Here is a 22,171-nt window from a genome sequence, read left to right as displayed (position 1 = left end):
TTCTAACAAATTTTGTGCACTAAAAATGCTCTATCAGGAGTGCTTCCTTGAGGTCACGTAGCAGCAGCTTTCTAAAATAAAAAAGTTTATTTTATGGTATTTGCATCATGAGCAGAGAGACAAGAATGGGCTTAAAGCCACGAGGAGCAGCCGCAGAACCCAGAAATTGGAATATACGGTCTGACAAGGATTTGTACGTGCCTTTCCTTCTGAGAGGTCTCCTAGGTCATCTCATCCAACCCACATTGCTGCCCTGGCAGTGTTTCCCCAAGTCCACAAGCCTTTGTTCACGAGCCTCCTGTGATAGGCATCCTCTTCCATCTTTGAACACTTTCAGGGAAGCAAAGGATATTCGTATTAGTTGGTCTCCTTCGCTGCTGTGTGCCAGACACTGTTAGCCTTTTTGCGGATATTGTCCCATTTGATCCTGAAAACAAAACAGAAGCCTTAGCCTTCGCAGTGATTGATGTTCTCTCCATTTTGCAAATGAAGCTACTGAGGCTCAGAGAGGCTAAGTCACTTGCCTAAGGTCACACAGCTAGTAAGTGGCAGAGCCAGAGTTTGAAACCAGATCCGTTGGATTTCAGATGGGTTTTTCTACTATATTCTGCTGCCTCTTAAGTATTCAGACCACTCCTTGTATTGAGCTGAGCTTTCACTGGACAGCAGGCATTGTGGTATGTGGTTAAGGACAGAAGCTCTAGACTCAGGCCTGACCTTGAAACCTCACAACAAGCACATAAGACATCTCTTTGGGGAAACTGAGGCTCTGGGCAGTGAGTTACTTGCCTAACGCTGTGCAGCCAGCAAGTAGCAAAGCTGGGTATGCGCCCTCTTCTCTTTGGCTTCAAAGCTGCGTATTCTTTCTGCAGTACCATTCCGCCTCCCACAGGAGTTTGGCCACATACCTGGGGATTTAAACTAGCTGTAAGGAGATATTTCCTGGTAGGATTGTGAGTCAGTGGAACAGCTTGCTACAGGGGACATCACGGCATCTCCGGAAACTTGTCGATGTGGAAATGAGAGGACGACTCTCATCTGCTGTGGATTTTAGAATTACTGGTTTTTGATGTTCCTTCACTCATTCCCCAGTATTTTTTCAGCCCTTCATTTACACCAGGTCTGGGCTGGGTACTGAACGAGGCACTGAGAATGTGAAGATGAAAGGCCAGTACCTGCTGGGAAGGAACTTGCAGTCCAGTGAGGGAGAGAGGAACCCAAGTAACTAAGTGCTGTGTAAATAAATGAATAAGCCAATTGTCAATCACATGTTAGCACCGAGCACGTGGTACGTCTGTCTCTGGTGTTATGTATAAGGTGCTGTGGAAGCACAGAGGGGAGTGACTGTTTTGCATAGCTTGAAGATGGGCTTGCAGAGGAGAGAAAATCAGATCTAGGTGTTGAAGGATGAAGAGGAGTTCACTGAGGAGGAGTTAAGTAGGGAGCCAAGCATATTCCAGGCAGTGGGAACAGCACATGCAAAAGCATGGAGGCACGAGCAGCCTGGTGTGTGCAGGGACTTATGGTTAATTTAGTAGGGACTCTCCATAGGTGGTGCCAGGGGATGTTCCTGAACAGGTTGCCTGGAAGTAGATCAAGCAGGGTCTCAGATGCTGTGAGAAGAAGTTTCGATTTAATCCTCAAGATAGCGGGGGTATGGATGAGTTTTAGGTGGGAGTTGATGGTTATCGTGGTCGAATTCACTTTTTAGAACAGTCGCTCTGAGGAAGAGGATGGATTGAGAGGGAAGAGGGAAGGCCAAGAGCCAGGCGGGCTTGGTGGGAGGCTCCCGCAGTGGTTCCTGCTTGGCGGTGGCTGTGAGGAAGGACCGAGGGGATGGATTTCAGCAGTGGAGATGGAGACACCGACATAAATGTGTTTTGATTTTCAGACTCCGAAATTTACCAGCCTGATGACCTTGCCATCTTTCCACCACGCGAAGAGAATCCTTCTGAAGATTTTCCAGGCCCCACTTCCGTAGCTACATACTTGAGTCCTAAGAGTCAGTTTTCCGCTAAAGTCAGCGTGGTTGAGACCGATCAGCTGGAGAACAGCGATACCTCAAATGATAAAGAAACCTTAAAACGGAAAATCTGTGACTTGGAAACCGAGCTCGAGGTCTACCGGAACTTCATATTGCAGCTTCAAAAGCACTCCCAGTTCAGTGAGGCCATCGTCACAGTTTTGTGTGGGAGAGAAGGGGCCCAGGACGGCTTGAACAAGTCCAAGGGCAGTACCGACGAAGAAGAAGTGACCTTTTCACGTTTGCACCAAGTACGTTACGTGAAACACATGAAACTCCTCCACCCGCTGGCCCCAGAGATGATTGACGGCAGGGCGCTGGAGAGCCTCCGGCTGCAGCTGGTGGACCGGGAATATGAACTGCAGAAGGAGCAGAATTTGAACCTGGAACTTTTCGGTGAAATCCATAACCTGCAGAATAAGTTCAGAGATCTCTCACCCTCAAGGTACGTCCCACCTGTCTTCTCCCACGTTTAAGCCTGCAGTTCCCCAACTTGCCACGAGGTCGGCGCCCCTGAGCTAAAAGGGAATGCTGCCCTGTGATGGGGGTCTGGTGTGTCCTGGGGAAGGCTTGAAGGCACCGTTAAGGCAGCTACGCCTACGGGGAAGTGACATGTGAGGCCACAAGGAACAGTGGCTGTGCACATACTAGTCTGTGTCTTCTGAAATTGGCCAAGCAGGTTTTGCCCTCCTCAGGCTGGGCACTCGGGGTAAAGGTATTATACCAGTCACTTGGTGAGTTATAGTAAGTTTGCCGAATGGCAGTGTTTACCCCTGACCCTGTTAATGGCTTTTACTGCGATGGCGGGAGGGGGGGTGGTGAGGTGGAGGGGTTCGGGGGGGAGAGGGCGGTGCTGAAACTGATGTCCTAGGCAGGGTGGGAGGAAAAGAAATACCGGCCACATCTTTACCCTTCAAGGTCATCTTAGAGAAATAAGCCTGTGTTGAAGGAGAAGAATCTTCAGGTCACGAAGATACATTTTACGGGCATAGGTATATACAGTTTTGCTTCACAAGATTTGACAAACATGGGATCATTTGTAAAGCTGACCTTCATTCGTCACTAATTTGAGACAAACACATTGTTCTGAATTGTCAGGAGCCAGAGTGCATGTTTCAAGACTTCCCAGACAGTGTGGTTGAAGGCAGCTGGTATTTAGTGAAAGGCAGTTGGGTCAGACCCCTGGTCAGGCACTTTTCTTACTTAATCCTCACAGTCACCTGAGAACGAGGTGTTCTTAAACCATGTGTTTGTAGGTGAGGCAGTGGGGCCCCAGAGAGGCTGCTGTGACTGAGAAGGTGGCCTGGGGGGGTTCGCAGAGCCAGCTGGTCCGACCCACAGTACCCCGTGCTGATGCTTGGGCTCTTTCCCGTCCATTAAACCGGCCCCACCTGCAGTGCTGCTGTCGCGTGATCTCTCTGTGCTTACGTGGGGTTGAAGGTGGTCGCCAGTCATCATTGCAGGGAACGGGGAGCACGGCAAACGGAAGGGTCAGGGTCTCTGGCAAGCCACTCTGTGGCCAGCTTCCTGCGCCCACAGTTGGTAAGGAAGACAGAGCCACGCTTTCCTGAACTTGCGTTTTTCTCAGTGCCGACTAATACTTGTGGGCTCACATAGGGAAAGACGGATGTTGTATGGACAGAGTTGGGCTTTTTTTTTTTTTTTTTAACACCTTTATTGGAGTATGATTGCTTTACAGTGTTGTGTTAGTTGCTGCTGTATAACAAAGTGAATCAGCTATACGTATACATACATCCCCATATCCCCGCCCTCTTGCATCTCCCTCCCACCCTCCCTATCCCACCCCTCTGGGTGGTCACAAAGCACCGAGCTGATCTCCCTGTGCTATGCGGCTGCTTCCCACTAGCTATCTGTTTTACATTTGGTAGTGTATATATGTCCATGCCACTCTCTCACTTCGTCCCAGCTTACCCTCCCCCCTCCCCGTGTCCTCAAGTCCATTCTCTACGTCTGCGTCTTTATTCCTGTCCTGCCCCTAGGTTCGTCAGAACCATTTTTTTTTTTCTTTTCGGATTCCATATATGTGTGTTGGCATACGGTATTTGTTTTTCTCTTTCTGACTTACTCTGTATGACAGACTCTAGGTCCATCCCCCTCACTGCAAATAACAGAGTTGGGCTTTGAAGGCAGAGCTGTGTTTGAGTGAGAAGTCTTCACTGTTTAACCAACCTGCCATCTCCAAGAGTCAGTTTCCTCTCCTGTAAACGGGGTGTTCATACAGTTGTTGTGACATTGAGAAGAACAGATAACTTTTAAAAAAACACTTAATTCAGTGGCTGACAGGTCATAGACCCTCCGTAAATGGTAGTTAGGATTATGATTACCCTCTGACCTTTCACGTGAGAGGAGAGAGTCCTGTTTTTGTTTTCCTGCCTTACAGTTTCTTTTCTGTCCTTCGTGAGAATTTGTGCTGGGTCCCCTGACCCTTGGAGCACTCGTTTCTACAATTTGGAGGAGTATTTTTGAAGAGTGAGTGGAAACTAATTGATCTCCCGAGTACTTGCCAATCTGTACTTTAATTGGGGGCTTCGTAAGGTTAAAAATATTGCAGAACAGCCTTTGTTCCAGCATTTGTTGGCTGTTTTGAAATCGAAGGAGGAGTGACCTTGTACAGTTGCAATTTTTCTAAAAGTATAGATACTTGCATAGCTGCAGGCTTTTCAAAATTGTGCTCTGTCATTTCTCCAGTTAAAGTCATGGAAATTCAATTCTAAAACGGTCCAAGCATTTTCTTTTCCCTCCTTTTATCAGATATGATTCGTTAGTTCAGGCCCAAGCCAGGGAGCTCTCCCTTCAACGACAGCAGATTAAGGACAGCCACGGCATCTGTGTCGTTTATCGTCGGCACATGAACGCCATGATCAAGGCCTTTGAGGAGCTGCTGCAGGCCAGCGACGTGGATTTCCGCGTGGCCGAGGCTTTCCAGGAGCAGCTGAATCAGTGCGCGGAGCTGCTGAAGCAGTTGGAAAAGCTGTTTCTCAAGGGTAAGTGGGGCGGGGGACTGCGGATCTTAAGACCCATCAGGACTTGATCCAGGACTTCTTGGAGGGGCCCAGGAGGAACGGACTCCTTGGCCTCACCTTCCGCCCCTCTGCCCTGGTGAGGTGATGGCAGAGCCCCACTGGCCGCTGCTTCCTCCTGGTGGCCACCTCCGCATGGTTGGCAGTCTGCAGTGTTCCCAACCTGGGGTCTAGTGAAGGGGCCTCAGGGGCCAGGCTGGTGAGGCGTGGCCACGTGGTTGCCAGTTCCTCCAAATTTTCAAGAGAAGATGGAAACCGGGGTTTGGCAGGTAAAGACTTGTGGATTTTAAATGTTGGCAGCAACAAACAAAACAAGCAAACAAGAAAACCCAAACTTTCATCAGTTAACAACATATTCAAGGGTCAGAGGTGGTCAGAGATAGGATGAAAGAAAACCTTTGCTACGTGCTAGGTACTTGAATAGATGTTATCGCATTACAATTAAAAAATAATAATTTGCATTTTTTTGAGATCTCAACAAAGATCTCCCTTATACCTTCATCCAGCTTCATCCGTTTTGCCATGTTTGCTCTCTCATTCTCTTTTTCTCTCTAGATAGACACACACATACATATATACACACACACACACACACATTACTGACCATCTTTCCCAGCCCTCTGAGAATGGATGCGGTCGCTCCTTCTTCCTTGGGGAATCTCGTCCTCCCTTGGCTCCTAAGAGGACACCATTCAGAGTCAGTACTCCCGCCCACCCCACTGGCTGCCCCTTTGAAGCCCTGCCTTCAGCGCTGGTTCCAGATCTGAGCCTGAGCGGGTTTCCCCCTCCCTGCCGCCACGGCTCCAGCTGGCTGCCGTCACCCCGCCTGGGTGCTTGCGGTCCTCTCCTCTGGCCTCTGTGCTTCCACCCTTGTCCCACAGCGGTCCGTTTTCACTGTAGTCAGAGTGGCCTTTACAAAGTGTAAGTCAGGTCATGACCGCTCTCTGCTTAGAATCAAAGGCTTTCCTTTGTGAGTCATGAGGGTCAAGTTAAATCATGGATGTGAGGCCTTGGCAGAGTGCGTGGCTCGTTGCACGGCCCTGGAGTCCTGAGTGCTTACTCGCATCTGTACTTGTGAGCCTGCCTGGGGGCTTCATCCTCAGAACAACTTGATTTATGTGAGGAACTTGGCCTTAACAGAGGGAGGTCAGTTGCTCAAAGTCACAACTGACATGGCAGAACCTGGATTTGACCTCAGTCTTCGTGCCTTCGTACATCCACACAGATGGGTCACGAGGGTCCACGTGTGTTCAGTGTGATGCCAAGATAGAACATGGCCTTCTGGGCCCAGGAAATGTTTTTCGTCCATTTTTAAAAAGGGCCCCACCGCTTAGGCGCGTCGCAGGCTGATTTTCTAGTACCAGCTCCTGGGACCTCTGACATAGGAGCACTTGACTTTTTCCAGCTTTACGAAATCCACTTTTTTTTCTGGCTAAGGTTTTCCAAATAAGCTAGTTTCCATTTTATTATTGGAGGGATAAGTGGGTCCTCAAGAGAGAGCTGTGTCTTCCTGGCCCGAGGCATTTTCCATCTGTCTCTTTTCTTCCTACAGGCCCTCAACCTGGGAGTGGGAGGCTGAGAGAGACTGCCTCTGGCACCAGATGCCCTCCCTCCCTCATCCACCCGCCTCCCCTTGATTTATTTTTTAGTTATTTACCTTGACAAGCCCAAGGAGATCTCACTTCTTGTTTCCTATGGGTTCTGGAAGCAGAAGCATTTCGGGCTTAGCAGACAACACAAACACAGAACTTAATTCTCTTCTACAAAAGGCATAAAAGTCTCAGGAACCTCACTACAGCAGCTCTTTTTCTTAGAGAATAAAATGTAACAGAGGTGGGTCTTTCTGGGATGCCATCTGAAGAGTCTGGCTCCTGAATTATGAAATGAGCTTACCATAAAGTAATTTTATATTTGAGGTAGTTGCGTAGCATGAGTTCTTAAAAAATTTAAATGTAGCCCTTTTTTTTTAATTAATACAAAGCGGTACATGTTTATTGTGGAATAGCAGATAAGCGAATACTCCCGTAATTACATCATTTATACAGCAAAACATGAACATCCTGGAGTGTATACTTTCCAGACCTTTTTTATACGTATGTGTATTTTTGGTGGAAGTAGGACGATTTGCAACCTCTCCCTTTGTTCAGTTATAGATAATAAATATTAATCTACGTTGTAGGTTTTAGTGGCTGCAGAGCATTCTTTTGTATGAATGTACCATAATTAATCATTCCCCATTAGATGGATATTTAGGTCGTTTCCAGTTTGGGGCGATGATAAAGGACAGTGGATTGGAATCTTTGTGCATATCCTTGCTATTTCTTTAATGATATTTAATTGGTAGAACCCAAGAAGTAGGATGGTAGTGTGCTTTCTTAATGCTGGTAAGGATTAGAGCTGGGATTCTTGCCTCGCTCCATAGGCTAGGGAGTTCACTAGGGGTCTGGAGCCCTGCAAGATTTTGTGAGTGTGGGTGTTTTTCTGGGGTGACAGTCTATAAATTTTAGATTCTCAAAGCGGGTTGAGACCCCAAATAGATCAAGGACTGGTGTTGCAGTCCCAGCTTTTCCACCATATCCTTGTCCGTGGTACCTCCTGAGAGCAGTAGCATGAATCAGGAAGGCCGTGTTTTTGTCTTCAGGTATTTTTGAGTGAGTGCCGAGGAAGGAGATGGTGAGGTAGTCCCTGTCCTCAGTGCGCTCACCGTGTGTGTCAGGGTTTAGCCACATGAGTAGAAAACAGTGCTGGGATCCCTTCCCTTGGTGCTCCTTTGCCACAGGGATGAACCCGAAACATCCATTTCTTTTTTTTAAATTAATTTTTATTGGAGCATAGTTGCTTTACAATGCTGTAGTAGTTTCAGGTGTACAGCAAAGTGAATCAGTTATACATATACATATATCCACTCTCTTCTGGACTGAAGCATCCATTTCTTTCAAGGGCTTCCACGGTCTGCCTTTTCCAGCCCTCTAACCTTGGAATGATAATGATTATTATGAAGGAGAACCAATGAGGGGGGCTGGTCTTACTGTATGCCAGGCATTGTTCTCATCCTACTATTCAATATCCTCATTTAATAATGAGGAACAGAGAGGTTAATTTACTTGCTCAAGGTCACACAGGAAGTGGCCGAGTCAGGATTTGAGCCCAGGCAGCTTGTTTTCACAGCCAGACCTGACCCCCATGAGGTCATGCCCCTCACACTCCTGTCAAATTGGGTGTCCTTGTCAACCATTTCCGTGGGCCTGGCTTTGCATTTCCCCACTTCTGGGACTTTGTTCAAATAAGTCCTTTTCTAAAAGGCTTTTACTCCCTCTCCGCTTCTAGAAATTCTGCCCGTCCTCCAGGAAGCTTCCTTTGTTCACTTCAAGTAAAAGCAAACCTATTCATTTTCTTTGTTTCCGGGTTGTTTGTAGCTCGCAAATGGCATCACGTCTGGCCTTGTGACGGGGGCCATGTGCTGGGGTGGAGAGAACAGACTCTTTGGAACCAGACAGGCCTGAGTTCAAATCCCAGCTTTGTGGTTAAGGGTCAGATTTCCTCTGTGAGGTAATAGCACCTGTCTGGCAGAGTTATTGGTGAGGATTAAATGAGATTATTAAAACATCTGGTGTCCTGCCTGGCCAGTAGTGGGAGCTCAGGAGGTGACAGCAATGATTTCTTGTGGGCATATTTTATTTCTTCAGAGCGTAAGCTCCTGGAAGGTGGGGGGCCTGGTCTTGTCCGGGCCTCCCAGCCTGGGAAGGGACCAGACAAGTAGTGCCCAGTCGGGATTTGATGATGCTGCCAGGAGTTTTATGTGGTATGGACCTGGCTCTGGGGTGCCCTTGGATGAAATGTGCTCTGCCTCTGTCTGGCCCACATAGTTGAGCTTGGAGGGGGGGCACTGTGGACTCTGAAGGGAGGCTTCCAGGAGGAAAGGATATTGGAGCTCAGTCTTCCACACTGGGAGGATTCACAGCTGGTGGGAAAGGGCATCTTAGGAGTGGTGATGGGGCGTGCAAGCTCTGGTTAGCTATGTGAGCCAGGCTGTCCGATAGAATGGAGGACTTTCTCTCCTGAGTATCTGTGGAATCTGCCCTCCACACAGCACCTTAGCTTCTTCTTACCTTTATAAAGCAGTTCTTTCCTGCCTGAAAGATCTGGATCAGTTGTCACCTCCTCTAGGTTCTCTGGTGGTCCAGGCTGGATCATGCTTGTCTCCTCTGGGGGTCCTCCCCCAGCATCTGATGCTGCCTCTGTCACAGCGCTGTCGTGTAGTTGTCTTTTGGGTCCACCGTCCCCACTCAGCTGTCAACTCACTGGGGGCAGGCCCCTCATTCACCTCTGTATCCTCAGTGTCGGGCACAGGCACCCAGGAGGAGGACTGTAAATATTTAATATGAATTACCAGTGAGATGGAAAGGAAGAAACATTTGGGTCATGTAGGAGATGCCAGGCTCTGATACTTGAACTTAATTTTGTACGATTGATGGGTTTTGACCTAGGGAGTACCATTTCAAAAGAGGCTTCTTACGTGCTGGCCGAGTACAGAGGGGTCAGTGAGGGGAGGGGACTGAAGGCGGGTCCATCAGTTACAAGCCTGTCCTGCATCGTGATTCTCGTGCTTGTTCAGCTATGTGTCGGGTAACTAGATGTCTCTTTATTTGGAAAGATGAAACCCCCCCACTGCCACATACTCCACAGCTTTTTAGGTGTAGCAATAAGATTTGCCTGAGAGATGGGAGAGTGTTTCCATGACGTGCTTCCTAAGCTTCTGGAATAGCCTGACAGATGGTACCCTGTCACCTGTGTGAAGGCAGATTCCACCAAGAAATTCAATGCATCAGTTGTACCGACGATCTCCCTGTGAGTCCCACAATAACACTTTGTCACTTGGTTTTAAAGAACTCTGTGGTGGAAGCGAAACGAGTGGAGTACAATTGTTGAGTCATTACAAGCTCCCCAAAGCATCTCTGGTTTGAAGAAGGGGAGCCCAGGGTTGCTGGTGGCATCCGGGTCATGGCCTCCTTCTGTGGTCGTGGACTTTGTTAGGAATCGAGGAGAGTTTTTTTGCTGGTTTTAAGATGAGTTTACGGTTAGCTGAGCCAGAATGCTTGGAGCCTGTGCTGGGCCAGTTGTAGTCCCTGAGGCACGTGCCTCTGAAGAACGACGGGAAATGTGAAGCAGATGTCGCGTTATTGCTTGCCTGGCTAGTACATGTAGAGCCCTGAGCTCTTTGGAAGGCTAGGCTGGGGCAGACGGCCCATCCTTAGGGTCTAAGGGCCAAAATCGTATCATTAACTGAACATCAGTAAGCAGCCCTGTGCAGGTGTGAGAGGAAAACGCCAAGTGAGTTCTTCTTCTAAGGTACACTCAGCCATGCCCGTTCATGTGGGACTTGGAATGTCAGGGTCTTGGAATCTGACCAGTCAGGGGTATCAGATGTAGATTCCCCCCTTGAGGCGGGATGCAGAGGACAGAGAGGGGGAGCCCTTGAGAGCATCCCCTGGGGTGGAGGCCTGTCAACCTCTCCCTACCTCTTGGGGGGTCCAGATATCACACCAGTTTCGGTCGGGATGGAACCAGAGGATGGAGATATAGATTTGCGGTGGGGCAGCTGTGAGAATGTCTCCATTGCCCTTGCTTCACCGAAGCAGTAAAGTAGGTGAGAGTGGGAAGTGGGGAGAGTGGGAAAGTGGGAACATTCAACATCCTGGATTTCACATCTTTACCTTCAAACGGAGATCCGGACACCGTGCCCGTAGGGTTGTTGTGAGGCCTGAAGGAGACGGTGGCTACCGAGGAACCGCCCTCAGCGCCCATTCCCGGAGCCCGTGCGCCCTACGTGGGTGCTGGTGCCCAGGGCCCGGCCCGGTGGGTGGAGAGGGAGTCCTGGTAGCAAACCAGCCGGCCTGGGGAGCTAGTGGGTGGGAACCACAAGATACAAAGCAGATGTGCGTGTCTCCCGTGATCTTTTCCTCCGCACTGTGGTGTTTGAGAACTTTTCCTTTTATGAGTAGTTTTGAAAATGGTACATGTGGGTGCAGTTTAATTATAGTCTCATTTTTCCAGTACTGCTATAGAAGGTTTGTTATTTTCTTTAGCCGCGCGTTCGTTTCTTCAAAGAGCTCCTCCCAGTCTGCAGTTTCCAGCGTTCTGAAGTATTTTTAAACTAAAGTTGTTCATCTCTGAAATCTGGGCTCACGTGTTCGTTTCAAACGGCGCATGATGACACACAGGGGGCGCAGAGCATTGTCCCCGACTGCGTTCTGAGCCACTTATTTTGTTTTCTTTTGTCATTTCTTCTAGTCATTCACCCTGCTGCAGGCACCAGCTTTTTTAGCTGCACTCACAGCCTCCTTGTCCTAGGAATCCCACTTCTGAGAGCCTTTCCGGAGGAGATAGTTTCAGTGTAGATAGAGCTGCATGCACAAAGATGTTTATTTTATTTATTTTTTAAAAGTGAAAAATTGGAGAGGGCCTAGACATCAGCTAGGGAACTGGCAGAAACTGGTCCATGCCCACCTCCAAGGGAATATTCATGTACTCACTAAACACGCCGTTACTAAGGCAAATTTGGTAAGTGAAATGCTCATAATAAAGGCCAAAGTGAAAAATTAAGTCATAGTACAGTATCACCCATGTCAAAATGCGTGGAAGAAAGAATGGAAGGAAAGCCAAGTAACACGTCTGTGGTGGGTACCTGGAGGGTAGCGATCTTCTTTCTCTTGATTCTGTTACCCGTTTCCTAGAACAAGCCTGTATTCTGTTAGTATCAGAGTTTTAGAGAAGGAAGAAGAGCCTGCACCCAGCAGCGCCTTTGTGATTGCTTTTCAGATTCAGTGCTGTCACCTTCCTCCTGGAACTAGCGCCAGAGCAGTGATAAAGGAGGAGTCTAGAGTCTGAGTGGTATTCTTGGTAATCCTACTTTAAATATCCGGGACTGTTATGAAGAGTGTTTAAACAAATGGAATGGTGCCTCTGCAGATGGATGAGGAAGAAATTATTAGGGAGCACTTTTTTTTTTTTTTTTAATGTTTTCCTTCTTGATGTTATCTCTGCTTGCAGGAAATTCAGTTGAAGTGGCAATGAGCACCCAGGAAGAACTGAGAGAGAGGTGAGTGTGTGGCATTTTGGTAAGAAGACGTTATGGATTAGGTTTGTCTGCCGGCGTTTTGAGTGTTCTGCTCCCTCCTGTTCTATTAGTTTCCTGCGTCTTGTAAATAAAGCAAAAACACCTACGAAACTGACAATGGGCATACAAAACCAGAAGTTCATGCCGTGCGTCCTGCAGCCTTCATTCATTTGCGTTAGGTTGCTCTTGGCGTTTCTGTCGGGTGATTTGACCCAGATGACACATTCCTTCTGTTGGCTCCTGGATACTTGCAGGATGAATTCCAGACTCCTGAGCCTGACCCATCTTTCCTTTTCATCATGTACCTCGTGCTTCAGTCTTAATCTTACTTTTGATTGTTCTCCAGACCATGCCTGGACACAAGCGGTACACTCTGCCTTCTTCCTCTTATAATTTAAAAGTCCTTCTTCAGCGTCAGTTCACATAGAAACGGACCCTGCTCTCCCCGACACCCCCATCTCTCCACTGCATCCCAGCATCAGTGGTCCTTCCTATAGCAGTCGGCACATAATTACACTACAGCACTTACCACATGGTATTATAATATTTTCTGCATTTATCTTTCCGTGCCCAGGATTCCTTGAAAGAGGTAAGGAGACAGCATTAATTAGGTATGGTATGTGCCAGCTGCTGCCCTAGGCATTCACATCTGTTATTTCTGACCCTACAAGGTGAGCATTATTGTTCCCAGTTTAGGATGAGGAGCCTGAGGGTCAGAGTTGCATACTTGCCATTAAGAGGCAGAACTGGGATTTGAACTTGAATCTGTTATACTCCCAACACCTGGGCTCTTATTGTTATTCCACATTACCTTTTGAGGGCAAAGACTTCTTTAATATCTGCAGACCTGCTCTGGCCCCAGCTATCTGGCACGTGGTTGGAACTTTTTAAAAATGTTCATGGAATAAATGGATTGCAAACACTCTTAGCTTGCCTCTGTGGCCAACTGGAAATGTCAAGGTCTCGCCCTCCTCTGTTGACTTGTGCAAGGTTCTGACTGTCGTTAGTGCTATTGATGTTTCCCTCATCTTTGGAGCTGCGACCCTTTGGACTCCTGGGGGCAAAGTAAAGAAATAAAGACCAGTCTGGGGTGCAGAGTTTAAGATTTTACTGGCACCATGAAGGCCACCAGCATCATTAGAGTGAGCAGGCAGGGAGGTATCACAGCTCACTGGAGGACATTTTAATCAGGGCTTCTGTACGTTTAGAAGAAACTCTCCTCTCCCACTGCAGTATTCTCAAGACCCCTCCCAGTTCAACCCTCCACTTCTGTCCTGATAATAACGGTGGGTCATGTCCCACCGGCAGGCTGCGGAGAGGGCAGTAAGGGCCTCCCCGAGTGGAGATAGTCTTCGCTGAGATCTGAAGCATGAGGCTCCGGGGCGTGGCTTGTTGGAAGAGCGTCCCCCCTTGAGGTGATGGAGACACGGCCCCTTTGTGCTGCATGGCTGGTGCGTGGAACGTGAGGCTAGAGAGGCAGGCAGGGCTGCCTTGGGCTGGTCCTCAGATATTGCATTAAGAACCCAAATCCTGCTCTACAGGAAGAGGGGAGTCTTTGAAGGATAGTAAGCTGGGACTAGACATGATCAGATTGGCCATTTTGAAGCCCGACCGTGGTTGCTTGGAGAATGGCAGGGAGCCTCTTTTGGCCTTCCTCAGCCACGTGCCACCCTTCCCTTTCTGGCAGGTTTGTTTCTGTTCCTTCTGTTCTGCTGTTTTCAGCTGTAGGCTTAGGGCTCACGCTAATTAAATGGGTGCCCTCGGCCCCTTCTGCACTTTGCAAGGCAGCAGCAAAGCCATTCCATCCATCACGCTGTCTGAGCACAGTTGCATCTGCTGTTTACCTGTTAATGAATGCATTGCAGCTTTGGAGTCCTTTGCTCTTGTCTGAGCTCATGAATAATGAGACGAGAAGTAATAGGAAAAAGTGGGAGAAAAAAGAGCTTAAATTAAGGAGCTTATCTGTAATGGGGATTCACGTGGGCTCTTCACAGAGTTCAGGGTGGTCTTCCTCCCGGCTTAGGTGGCCCTTGGGAAATACAGGTCAGTAACCAGATGATTGCCTCAATGGTGATACCGGAATCTGCTTGCGGACCGTGAGGGTTTTGAGGTTTTTAAACCCGTTAAGTCCACCTCGTGGGTTTGGGTTGGCCCCCCCCATTCTCCTGGGGCCTTGGAGCCAGACAGACGTGGATTCAGATGTGGGCTATGCCACGTACAAGCTGTGAGACTGTGGGCAAGGGTCTGATGCGCCTCCGTCCCCGCAGCTCTAAATGAGGATGGTCCTCCCTACCTCAGAGGGATTCTGTGAGGACCAAGGAGGACAGTCTGTGTAAAATGCCTGGTACAGAGCAGCCAGTTGATAAGCAGCTGCCACTGACTCATGCCCTCTCTCAGGGTCGCTCCACTACCAGCCAGACGGTGGCTTCCCCTCCTTCACTGGCTCCAAATCAAGCCCACTGAGCCCTTTTTTTGTTTGTTTTTAGAATATCCTTGCTAAAAAATGCTCTAGGGAAACAAAAAGCCTCCAGAACACCATTGCAAATATGGGTAAATCACAAAGAGCCAGTCATCTTAAGTGTTCCTAAGTCATGGTCCTGGTTTGGGATCTTAGTGCGGGAAACGATTTCTCTTTCAATCCCAATGGTCAAGGATTGAGGAAGACAACTTAAGCTACCAACACATTCTCCCTGAGTCTCCTGCGCCCTCAACCTCCCGCGCGCTGTCCGACTGTGAGATGTCCGAGAAGTCCTCCTTCTCACGAGACCAGAAGCAAGACAGCGAGACCGAGAAGACGTCGGTCGTGGCAAACAACATTTCTCAAGGTAAGCCAAGCTTCACTGAGCGTCGTAAACCTAGCCAAAGTTTCCTGCTTTGAACGATAATTTGCTATCTTGCCTTCGTACTAAAGCAGAGTGTAGTGACATTTGAATAGTTACCAGATGAGAGGAGATCCTGCGAGGGCCCAGGCCCGTTGTTCAGAGTATCATTTATCACCGGGGAAAGCTATGGTTGTTGAAAGTGTTGGAGATTGGGGAAAAGTCATTTTTATTTTTTAAGGATGATGTGTTATATGACTTGCCATTCCTTATCTGGCAGGCTGGAAAGCACTGGGGTTATGGATCAGGTCTAGGTCTGGTCCATTTCTTGCTGTCTCTTTCGAGCTCTTCCTTAGGTGGTGTCACTTTGAGGACCGTTGCTTTGAACTGTACAGGGGCCCGAGAGTACCTAACCCCCTGTTTGGAGATTTTGAATTCAGTAAATCTGCTGTGTTTCTCTTTAGTGTGACCCTCGGCCCTTTCCGTCAGCCCCTTGTCCTGCCTCTGGGCACGGAGCCGTGGGCTCAGTTGGCAGAATCAGCCTCCCGTGACCCCACCTGCCTCTGAGCTCCCCTTTACCCCTTCTGTGTTTGCAGTCTTGATTGCATCCTGTTGGGCATTAGGTAGGGCTTATTGTTCATAAGTTCAAGGACTAGTATAGACCAGAACAGACAGACCTTTTCCAGTAAAGGGCTGGATACCTTAGGCTTTGCAGACCATATGGTCTCCGTCGCAGTTACTCAGTCGTGCTGTCGCAGCATAATGCAGCTGTAGAAAATACGTAAATGCATGAGTGTGGGTATGTGCCAATAAAACTTTATTTACCAAAACAGGTGGTAGGTGGATTTGACACAGGGGCCATAGCTTTCTGAGCCCTGGTATAGACTCTGGACCTCAGCTGACATCCTCTGGTCTCTCCTTTTTCCAGTGGGTTGTTTGCAAGGCACCCAGAATGGACCCAGGGAACAAATCAGACACCTCCCTGCTAAAAACTCTTTGTTGACACCGGATCACGTAGAACCAGGGTTTCAAAATTTTTAAATCTTTTTTTTTAGCAGCAGAAATCCCTCCTCCCTTTTTTTTTTTCAGATGAAACTGAATATATATAAAAGAGATATAAAATATATAAAAGATAACACATTTTTTCCAAAGGAGTGGAGCCTTTATCCCCAGTGGCGCCTCTGAGGCTCCTTTAGGATACGCAGAGGCCAGAGGAGCACAGTTTGAAATCATGCCTAGAGCATGAAGTGTACAAGTTTGATGTAACTCAGGTATCAGCTGGGGTCCTCCGGTAACCAGTCACCTAGATGTGCTTTCTTTGGATTTCTGGCCGTATCCCTCTGCAGTTTCTGTGAGTTTCTGTGTACTTGGTTTCTCTCTGTTATTTCTGGCTCTCCTCTCTGCCTTCTCCTGCTTTGGGTTAGACCATGAATGGTTTCCTTGTCCCTTGTGCTGCCTCGTGCTGCCTCCTGCTGCCCGAGACCACTCCCACAGGGCCTTTGTGGGAGGAGCAGACTGAGGTGTCAGGGACTAGAGGGGGCGGGGTTTACAGTGCAGCAAGCTTGATCATTGACGGGATATTTGTGATCCCTGTTCTTTAAGACCCTCCTGCTATCGTGGTACCAGGCACTTCCTCTTTCTCCCCCAGCCTGCCCTTCTTTTTTTCACTCTAGACCCCGTCCGCCACCCCAGCCTTGGTTTATTTCCAGTGTAGAACCATTTAAGCATCTCTTTTACTTCTTATTCCTCTGAGGACCTATGACCTTGGGCTTCTCAAGTGGATTATCAGGCACTTTCCTGAATGGGGACAGTGCTCTCTGGAGCTGTCCTAATTAACCCACTGCTAGCTTTTTGGGGTTTGTTTCTCTTCAGACGTTTGGTCTCTGCATCTGTTTTTCCTTTTGTCACGCTTATAATCTGAGCAGAAAGATAATTTAGTACTTGTCCTTTTTTCCCTTAGCATTATATCATAAGTTTTCCGACGTGTTACATAACACTATTTTCAGTGGCTTTGGAATAGTCCATTGAATGGCTGAACTGCAGTTTTCCTTATGTTCCCCTGTTGCTGAACATTTAAGTCATTTTCTAAAATTTCACAATTTGTGAACAGTGCTGCAGGGAGTATCTTTGAACATAAAGCTTTCCCCTTATTCTGGAGCATTTTCTTAACCTAGATTCTATAAATTGGAACTACTAGGCAAAAGATATTTATACTATCATTATTGGTGGCTGCTTCTTGCAGGATTTATGGGTTTAAAGAGTCGGCGTTTGTCAGAAGGGTATTATTGTAAGAGGGACAGATATTTTTCTCCCGTGTTAAGATGAGTATAGTATTTCCTTCTGCCCAGTTAGGGCTGCATAATTAACAAGCGGTGTCCAATTCGACCGGGAATGTTTCCTTAAGGCCAAGGGATGATTCCAGCTTCCAACCAGGCTCAGTAGAAGATATGTTGTACCGATCGCTGCTGAGCGTTTTTGCCCCAGAAGCCGGCGGTATGTGACGTGGATAAACCAGCAAGGAAGGCTGCAGTCAGAACAGATAAGTTCCTGACTCACTGAGACCTGACGGGCCCCTGGAAGATTTGCAGGGCAGCAAGGGAGGAACGGGAGGTGCATTGCCATGCTGCTTCAGTTTATTGCAGGCGGGGTCCACAGACAGTCCGCCAAATGACTTGCTGCACTCCTGGCATTAATAGGAGATAGCTGAAGATCTGGGAATTAAATCGTCTCACAAACATTCAAATTCATGGCAAAATTACTATTTAATTAGGAAAAGATCTGTAACATTGTGATACTTTTAAATGAAAGTCATTTTGGAGGAATTAAAACTGGGTCATAACATTAGTATAATGTCTTAAAACAAACATTACCAAGACAAAACTGAGTATACCCTAATTGATGAATTAAAGACATTAGTTTTGCCTTTGGATACTTAATGTGATTATGCTGTAAACACTGATACTAGAAAGCTACCTCTGGACTGGAGCTGCACTTCTTTCTTTGTTAAAGTGAGATGTGGCAGAGGCTGAGAAAATAAAAGCACGCTCATCTTAGAAAATTCAGAAAATTTAAATGTCTATATATTGTTAAATATTATGTTAAGATGTAGTATTAAAGTTTTGAGAAGCCTAAGATCTACCACCTAAAGGCAACCTCTGTTAATATTTAGGTGTATTTCCTTCTTTTGCATATATGTGTCTTTCCTGTCTGCAGATTTTTAAACAGAGTTGTGATTATGCCGAATAACCCATTTTGTATCTGTATGTTTTCATGATATTATATGGTCTTCATAATATAATTTTAATAGCTGTGTAACACTGCATCATAAGGGATGTAATGCAGTTAATTTAATCATTTGCGTTATTTTCAGTTCTGACTGTTATAAATAGTGCTAAGATGAACATTTCCAAACATTCTGACAAATGATTGTCTGCATCTCTGGTGATCTCTTTAAATAGATTCCTAGAAGTAGAATTATTTGGTAAAAAAACGTTGGAAAGAACCTTTCTAAGGCTAATGATAAAAATAGCCCCCAGAGTCATACACGTTTCTACTCGTGCTCACAGGATGTACTCCTGGAGAGCACCCCTCTTACCATTCTCACTAGTGTTGGGATTATTGTTTTGCTTTGTTTTTAAGTCTTGAATCAGGAAGTGATAAATGGTTAACATATTCCGCTCAAAGGATTAGTCTCAGAAATATCTGAGTTCGTTATGAAGGTGGCTTAATCAACTCTCAGGCAATTCAGGCGAACTTGAAAGTGATCTTTTAGTTTCACCGGAAGGAAGATTTTAAATTAATATTTGATATTTAGAAGAATAAAAGGCTGTATTAGAGTTAGCATTAAAATTGTATGGTGTGTAATTTTTCCATGTGATATGAAGTATCTTCTTTGTAGAGGGCTGCAGGGAATCATCACAGACTGGCTGTGGGCTGTGGGCAGTAGCTCAGCCTCCCCAGGCCTAAGGAAGACTCTCTTAACACATCCAGTACTATTTAGAATTTCAAGATCACTGTGTAGTCTATAAATTATTCAGTTCGTTGGGGGCTTCAGACTTTAAATTAAAAATGTCCTCCTTCCCGTAGACTTACTAATGGAACATATACAAGAAATTCGAAGCTTGAGGAAACGTTTAGAAGAATCTATTAAAACAAATGAGAAGCTACGGAGACAGCTGGAGCGACAAGGCTCTGAAATTGACCAAGGTAAGGTGGACCTTCCCAAAGGGCGGTGAGGGCTTCCTTTGTGGCGCATTGGCCTGGATAAGCGCGCTGTGTATTGGGAAGAGCTTTGGACTTGTGGCCAGAGAGATTTCAGTTCAAATCCTGACTTTGCTGTTTACTTCACCTTGCTGACTCTCAGTTACAGTAATTTATCTGTTAAGTGAGGATAATAATTCCCATTTTATTCTGGTGGCGATGAGAATTAAGTGCGCTAACTTAAGCGGAGTGTCCCATAGCCCCTGGCGCAGAACAGGTACTTGATAAATGGTCGTTTCCTGGTCAGTGGAAGAGTCTGCCAGCTTCTGGCATCGTGAATTGTGGTTGGCTCCTCATTTGACTCTAGAAGCTGAAGCAAAATAGATAGGTATGTTAAAATAAAACAAAGCAGTATTTTGTCTTTTTGTTAATAATGCATTTTGGCAACCTGGTGACTCCCACGTGCCAATCGCGAGGTCACCAGTGTTCTTGCATAACCACAGTTAGCTCAGAATGGAATATTCTTCCATGAAAAGCTTAAAAATACATATTTTTTTCCATAGGCAAGACATTCATGTGGTTCAAAAATTAATATCGCCATTCTATACCCATTAGTCCTGTTCTCCCTTCTCTCCTCCCACTTTTGTTAGTTTTCTTCTCTATCCTTACAGTCTTAATGCAGATACAGATGTATATTCTTATTCTCTCCTTCACCTGCCCAAAAGGTAGAATGCTTTATATCACTGCTCTGTTCCTTTTTTCATTGAATAATCTATTTTGGTCATCTTTCCTTGTTGCTCCAAAGAAAGTGTCCTCACTCCGGTCAAAATACATCTTGAGAGCAACTTTGTGCACCAGGAAAAGCCTCAGTTTGTTTGGGAGCTGGACTGGCCTGGGTAGGGACCCACCTCTTCTGTTGATTAGCTTCATGACTTTGGGCAAGTCACCTCTCCCTTCCAGTCTTCATTATCTTATAAAACGGGGTCATTGTGAGATTAAATGAGACAGTGTTATAAATAGGGCCTTGCTCAGTGCCTCACTCAAGAGATGGTGGTTTTCTTCATCATCATCAGTTTTATTTTACTGTTTTATTTTGTATAACATTATTAGTTTAACATTGCAAAGCTCTAAGCTCTGCAGGGGGTGGGGACACTAATGTCATTGCCATTTCTAGGGATGAGATAACTGAGTTCTAGAAAGATGTAGTCAGTGGCAGCACTTGCTTCTTTGGACCCCTAGTCACTGCTTTCTAGCCCATCATAGCCATCAGCTTAGAAGGACATCTTTTCAAAGTACCATATGTGCTGTAGCTTGCAAGGTAAACATAAAGGTTCCATCTCTCTCTCCCTCTGTCCGTCCCTCCCTCCCTCCCTCCCTCTCTCTCTCTCTCTCTCCCCCTCTCCTCCTCCCCCTCCCCCCCCAGCGGCATCCTCCCCTTCCTCCCCCTCCCCCTCCCAGGGAAATTGATTAATCTGAGTTATTAGTCACATCAAACACAGGAAAGAAATACACGCCTGGGCCCATCACAGTCACTCTTGGTGATGCCTGAATTAGATTCATTCTGTTTTACATTTTCCCTGACAAATCCAATTGTAGAATTATTTGGGGACTCAAATGGCCACCAGCTACAGTGGAGCAGGCAATTGCTCTGGAGAGCAATTCACTCTGATGGGAAGGTTTACAAAAAGGCATTCATAAAGTATTTATGCTGGTGGGAAGACGTGCTGTTCTCACCATGTTGTCACAATCCCTGAAAAGACAAAGAAATAATAGTGGCTCTGCCTCCCTCCTGCTGTGAAATGTTCATCTTGGGAGCAGGTTTGAGAAAGGCATGGCTCCTTGTAATGTGGAGGTGGAACGTTGTTAAAAACTGTCATCTTATGTGTTAGATCTTCCGGCTTGTCACCAGTTATACAAGCTTAGAGTGATGGTGTTCAGAGGAAAGACGGGCCTCGTAGCATCCGAAGTGGACACTGCTAGCTCAGGCTTCGTCAGGAGCTGTTCCTTGGCCTGATTATTCCTTTGGAAAGTGACCACCTTAGCTGTGGTTGTAGGAGACATCTTCTGTAGAATTTTTCCTGTTCATCCAGATTGCTCTTTGGTCCTCTTTTGGCTCCAGCCTATCATCAGTCGTGTATTAACAAATGGTAGTAGCAGTAACAATAACATCCATCCATCATTTTTATTGAGTTAATAGAGGCTTAGGGAAGTTATGTGACTTGCCTGAGATCATGCAGCTACTAAGAAGCCGGAGCCATGGTTCAAACCCAGGTGTCTCTGGAAAGACACCAGAGTTCATAGGGGAGAGTGGAGGAGGATAGTGGGGAGAGATATACGTGAATTAAAAAAAAACATATGACATTGTAATCAGTGAATCATTGGCGTGAGAAAAAGGTAGTGCTTGTAGAGTGGAAAGAGAATGAACTCTGGCTTCCGGGAGGCACAATACCATACCTTCCTTAGAGGAAGTTTGAATATTACAGGTCATCAATTGTGTATCAGGATGTTTTCAGCTGCAGATAACAGAATATGAGTAAAAACTGGTGTAAACAATGGGGATTTATGTCTTCGTACATAACAAGAAATCCAGAGGCAGGCATTTCTAAGGCAGGTCTAAAGTCTGATTGATCGGTAGCAGGGCATGGGGTTAGTACCTGTGACGACTGCAGCATCCCTTCCTGTCAGGACAGAGTCCAGACCAGGGAAAGAAGAGGGTGGGACTTGCTCCTCCCTGTGCTTCTTTTTTCATCCGGGTGGAAAATCTTTCCCAGGAGCTCCCAGCAGGCTTCCCGTCAAGTTTCATCGACCAGAAGTGGTCACACATGACCGTGTGCTAGCCGTACTGGAAGAGCAGGTGTCTGGCATTTGGGCTCTGCGGTGTGGTAGACTCCATCAGTACGGAAGGCCGGGAAGCAGCTGCCTGCCAAGTGTAGAAAGTGCCTTGCACACGACAAGCGCCCTCCAGGGGTCG

At 46.8% G+C, this 22,171-nt stretch overlaps 1 protein-coding gene across 5 annotated transcripts in view; it reads left to right on the top strand.

The window, feature by feature from the left end:
- The window catches only part of CDK5RAP2 (CDK5 regulatory subunit associated protein 2), a 181,442-nt gene that overhangs the window by 136,957 nt on the left and 22,314 nt on the right, over positions 1–22,171 (top strand). For all 5 annotated transcript variants that reach the window (XM_082402197.1, XM_082402195.1, XM_082402196.1 and 2 more), the window contains 5 exons: positions 1,892–2,468; positions 4,796–5,028; positions 12,115–12,163; positions 14,834–15,006; positions 19,087–19,206. In XM_082402197.1, the coding sequence (XP_082258323.1) occupies positions 1,892–2,468; positions 4,796–5,028; positions 12,115–12,163; positions 14,834–15,006; positions 19,087–19,206 (1,152 nt within the window). The remainder of the gene's footprint in view (positions 1–1,891; positions 2,469–4,795; positions 5,029–12,114; positions 12,164–14,833; positions 15,007–19,086; positions 19,207–22,171) is intronic.

This window comes from Balaenoptera borealis (genome assembly GCF_965194805.1).
Source record: "Balaenoptera borealis genome assembly, chromosome: 8".
NCBI lineage: Eukaryota > Metazoa > Chordata > Mammalia > Artiodactyla > Balaenopteridae > Balaenoptera > Balaenoptera borealis.
This window is presented reverse-complemented; position numbering and strand designations above follow the sequence as displayed.